Source organism: Macrobrachium nipponense, chromosome 18 (genome assembly GCF_015104395.2).
Source record: "Macrobrachium nipponense isolate FS-2020 chromosome 18, ASM1510439v2, whole genome shotgun sequence".
In the NCBI taxonomy this organism is placed as follows: domain Eukaryota; kingdom Metazoa; phylum Arthropoda; class Malacostraca; order Decapoda; family Palaemonidae; genus Macrobrachium; species Macrobrachium nipponense.
In genome coordinates this window covers 70,199,585-70,204,584 of record NC_087211.1, presented here as the reverse complement: position 1 = coordinate 70,204,584, position 5,000 = coordinate 70,199,585, and the positions used below count along the sequence as shown (strand labels likewise).

General features: G+C 31.1%; 1 protein-coding gene across 1 annotated transcript; it reads left to right on the top strand.

The window, feature by feature from the left end:
- The first annotated feature begins 1,524 nt into the window (after nucleotides 1–1,524).
- Nucleotides 1,525–2,919, top strand: LOC135196824 (uncharacterized). Its single transcript, XM_064223614.1, has 2 exons — nucleotides 1,525–1,602; nucleotides 2,035–2,919. The coding sequence occupies exons 1-2, from the start codon at nucleotides 1,591–1,593 to the stop codon at nucleotides 2,791–2,793; spliced, it is 771 nt and encodes a 256-aa protein (XP_064079684.1). The 5' UTR covers nucleotides 1,525–1,590; the 3' UTR covers nucleotides 2,794–2,919.
- Nucleotides 2,920–5,000: the final 2,081 nt, after the last annotated feature.

Sequence of the window (5,000 nt, the reverse complement as noted above, 5' to 3'; positions counted from 1 at the left end):
ATTTTTCTATTTCCGGTGTTGCCAACAGATCAGCAACCCTTTTTAAGTCATTAACCACCCACTACACTTGAAGACCTTCATGCAAGTTCAGAAGCCGTGACTGAATCTACTCCAAAATCGCACGTTTTCGAAAGCTTAGTATGTTCATGGGATGCTAAATTACAAAGGATAATAGGATCTGATCCACTAATTTTGAGACTTACTAAGCTTCCCTTGGTTTTAAAGTATATACAGTATTTATATATAAATGTACATATATATATATATATATATATATATATATATATATATATATATATATATCTATATATATATATATATATATATATATATATATATATATATATATATATATATATATATATATATATATGTGAGGTATATATAATATAATATATATCTATATATATATATTAATATATATATATATATATATATATATATATATATATATATATATATATATATCATATATATATATATATATATATATATATATATATATATATATATATATATATATATATATGTATGTATAATTATACTAACATGCAAGACATACACACTCACCGCATGCATCCACACCACACACACACACACACACACATATATATATATATATATATAATATATGATATATATATACTATATATATAATATATATATATATATATATAATATAATTACATATCAGACTATCATTTCCAAAGGGAAATGATTGCTTCCGAAAGCAATCAAATTCTGTCCATATGTATATCAATCACAGAAGCGTGTGAGATTGCATGTCTTGAACAACCGTCTCTTCCGTCTGCAAACAGGAATTGATTCGCGTGAGGGTTTTCTGGTGACCTTATCCTGAAATTATTTTGTCTAGCATTCGTGCCACCGTTAGTAAAGGAGTATAGGTATTATATAATATACAGTATCCATAACATACATAGTATATCATATACTATAATATAATATATATATTATATATGTATATGTGTTTATATATCTATATATATATATATATATATAAATATATATATATGTTATATAATATATATATATATATATATATTTGTAAAATCAAACATTCAGTGTTGAATGTTTGCAATAGAAGAAAAACATTGAAATCAATTTTAAAATGTTGATGGTAATTAATCTAAAATCTTTCAGTCTTCTGTTTCCTATTTGGGACGTCTCAATGAATTCATTTTTCAGTATATCCTTTTGGCATTTGTACCTTTCTTATTTGTTTTGTAAAATAACAACGCCATCACTTCCTCAATGATCTCGTAACGCATCTATTTTGGAAGTCATTCATCGTAATTATAGCTATGGTTCTTTAACTCCAGAGCTCAAACGTGTCATCAGATCTGCATATTGATAGCAACTCACTGTCACTGCCGAGGTCTGGAATTTGTTTCACGGTCATTGACACCGCGTCATCGATGGTGGGCGGGGCCAAGAAGGACAGTCACTCACTCAAGTGTCTGATCAATTTATATGACTCTCTTTGCATCTCGTATAAAGCAGCAAGTTTTGGGAAGAAAGACCTCAGTTATCATCTGCCTTCTCCTGCTGCAGCTTCATCATTTCTGAAGGATGAGAGTCTTGGTATGGATCAAGATCTTTAAGTTTTATTCGTGATTTTTTGAAAATTACTCTTATCACAGAACAGAAGAGAAAAAATATATGTTTAAGAATTCTTTAATCATATGAACGTACACTCTAAAAAAAACTTTTCGTAACTGAAATTAACACAAAAGAAGATTTTATCTGGTTTAAAATTGAAGTGCTGTCAAATCTTTTGAAGAAATTAAATTTTGAGATGCTTAAAATCATAAAATTCTTAAAGCCCATAGGACAGAATTATTCCTTAATGAGATCCTAAGTGAAATTTCTTGCCACATTCGATTATGATGCAAAACATCGATGGTTATTGAAAACTTATTAATCGGAATGGGTGAGGAATATATTTATTACTTTTTATTTACTACTTATTTACTTTTTCATTCATGACTGATAAACCTACGTCTATTCCACCAGGTCAGTGTATTGTTGGTAGCTCTGGTTTCAGCTGAGGCAATAATTGGGGACCTCGGAGGTCTTGGGAATGGAGTCGGCCTTGGAGTCCTTGGAATAGGACAAGTGGGAGATGGCTACGGTACTGGGCTTGGAGGAGGACAAGGTCTTGGAGGAACTAGATATGGCAATGGTCTTGGAGGAGGCCTTGGAGGGGCTGGTTACGGAAACGGTCTTGGAGGAGGCCTCGGAGGAGCTGGTTATGGTAACGGTCTAGGAGGAGGCCTCGGAGGAGCTGGTTACGGTAACGGTCTAGGAGGAGGCCTCGGAGGAGCTGGTTATGGTAATGGTTTAGGAGGGGGCCTTGGAGGGGCTGGCTACGGTAACGGTCTAGGAGGAGGTCTTGGAGGAAGTGGCTATGGTGATGGTCAGGGATTTGGCCTCGGGGGAAATGGATATGGCTCTGGTTTGGGAGGTGGCTTTGGGGGAAATAGATATGGCTCTGGTCTTGGAGGTGGCTTTGGGGGAAATGGATATGGCTCTGGTCTGGGAGGTGGCCTTGGTGGAAATGGCTACGGTGACGGTCTAGGAGGATACGGACTCGGTGGAGGACTTGGTCAAGGATTAGGACTTGGAAATGGACTGGGTGGTATTGGTATTGGTCTTGGCCAGAGAGGAATTGGAAACGGGCTCGGAGGAAAAGGTGGACTTGAGGGGATAATTGGCCAAGGATTAGGTCTTATACCGGGGCTTGGTGGACTTACTTATGGCCTTGGTCGTTAACGCTGCCTCATATTTGGCAGGCGCCTAGTATTGAAACTGTGATATATATTAACATGAGTTTAAAATGTTAATGTAAAATAATTCAGGTTTTCAAATGGAATTATTTCCGATATGATAAACTTTTGGATAATTTTGGAATGTTTTCTGTTTGGAATAAAATGTTTTTATATTGAAGAAATCTCTATTATTTTATGCCTCCTAATAATTATATGTAAATAAAAAGAAAAAGAAATTATAAATACATTGACTATGAAAGAGTTCTCTGGGTTTACAGAGTTACTTGATCTTAGAAAATTATGACTTTCAGCAGTCTACGCATTTTTTAACTAACATTCATAATTACACTAGTCTATAAATAATTGTGAAGTTATCTTTAGAAAATAACTAAGAATTTATGGTACTTTGACTTTTCGATTTGACTGTCTATATAAATATTTTTAAACGATCTGCGAAGAAATAAAAGGAAGATCTATTCATAACGTAAAAGTGGCCAACAAAAATGTACTTCATGGTTCAAAACCAAATTACTGTACATAATGTAAACTAATAAAGATAAATAAGTAATAAAGTAATGTAGTCATATATATATATTATATATATATATATATATATATATATATATATATATATATATATATATATATATATATATATATGCTCATACATATTTATATATGTAGACTTATCTTTTTAATATGCTTGGAGCGAATGAAAAAAATGGCTCTTACTCTAGGTTAATACTATACTATATATGTTTTATATATATATATATATATATATATAATATATATATATATATCAAAATATATATATATATATATATATATATATATATATATATATATATATATATATCTATATAAAAATATATGTGTGTGTTAGTTAGAGGAAGTTTAAAGACACAAATGCAATGGAACAACCTTTATAATTTTTTAAAATTCGCTCTCTTGTACTTATTCGATAATTTTATAGTTAGTTAACTTGCAGTTAGAGCCATTTGTCATTCATTTGAAGCATATTAAAAAGATAAATCAAAGTATATATATATACGTATATATACTTTAATTTATCTTTTTAATATACTTCAAATGAATGACAAATGGCTCTCACTGCAAGTTAACTAATATAAAATTATCGAATAAGTACAAGTGAGCGACTTTAAAAAATTCTAAAGGTTGTTCCATTGCATTTGTGTCTTTAAACTTTCTCTAACTAAATATTATTATAATATGAAATTGTATACATAGATATATATGCTTATGAGTCTTATCATGTCACCGTGATTCACATATACGCATTTACACAAATGTCCTTTAATATCTAATTCGCTCTACCTCAGAATGAATATATTTCCATATATGTTAATCGAAGGGGAATTTATAAGTTGATAAGAAATTCGTCGGCTCGTGGGAGAATTAGAGATATCAAAGGACATTTGTAGCTTGATGTGTGAATATACATACATAATATATATACATATATATATAATATATATATATATATATATATATATATATATATATGTACACACGCACATATACATAGGTTATATATATAAGTAATGCTTTACGAAATTCAGTAGAGAACTTAAAATTCAGTCATCAATTATGTCGAGTAGTAAGCTCCATTAAACTACTATCCATCTCATCTCACTACCTCAGCAGTTGATGATTATAATCAAAGTCTTTAATAATTATGATCATCAACAGGTGTACATTTATGCATGAAACATCAGACACAAAATTCTCTGGGATAGATATTCTTGACCGGTATTTATTGGCCTGTCACCTTTAATTACCACAGAGGACAAAGTCTTATGAACATATATAGACCTTCTCCTCATTCCTTTTCGCTTACTCGGGGAGTAAGCCTGCAAACTATTCTATAGTTTTCGTTGCTGTTGTTGTTCTTGCTGTTGTTTTTCGTGTTGGGGGTTAGGAAAGCCCTATGGAATAGCCTAAAAAGGTCTGAAAAGGTGTTTCGGTTGGGTTAAAGATACAGTAATTTTAGGATAGGAAATTTCTGATTTATTTATTAGAATGGAAATGTGAAAAATAAATAATGTGCATATTATACAGCACAGAACAATTATTTCTAATAAAATATAGCGTATTTATTTAAATTTATGTTGGTGAAACAACATGCTATTTAACCATAGATTTTAGCACGAGGCCAGAGTAAGGTGGATGTCGGATCACGCCTTGTTG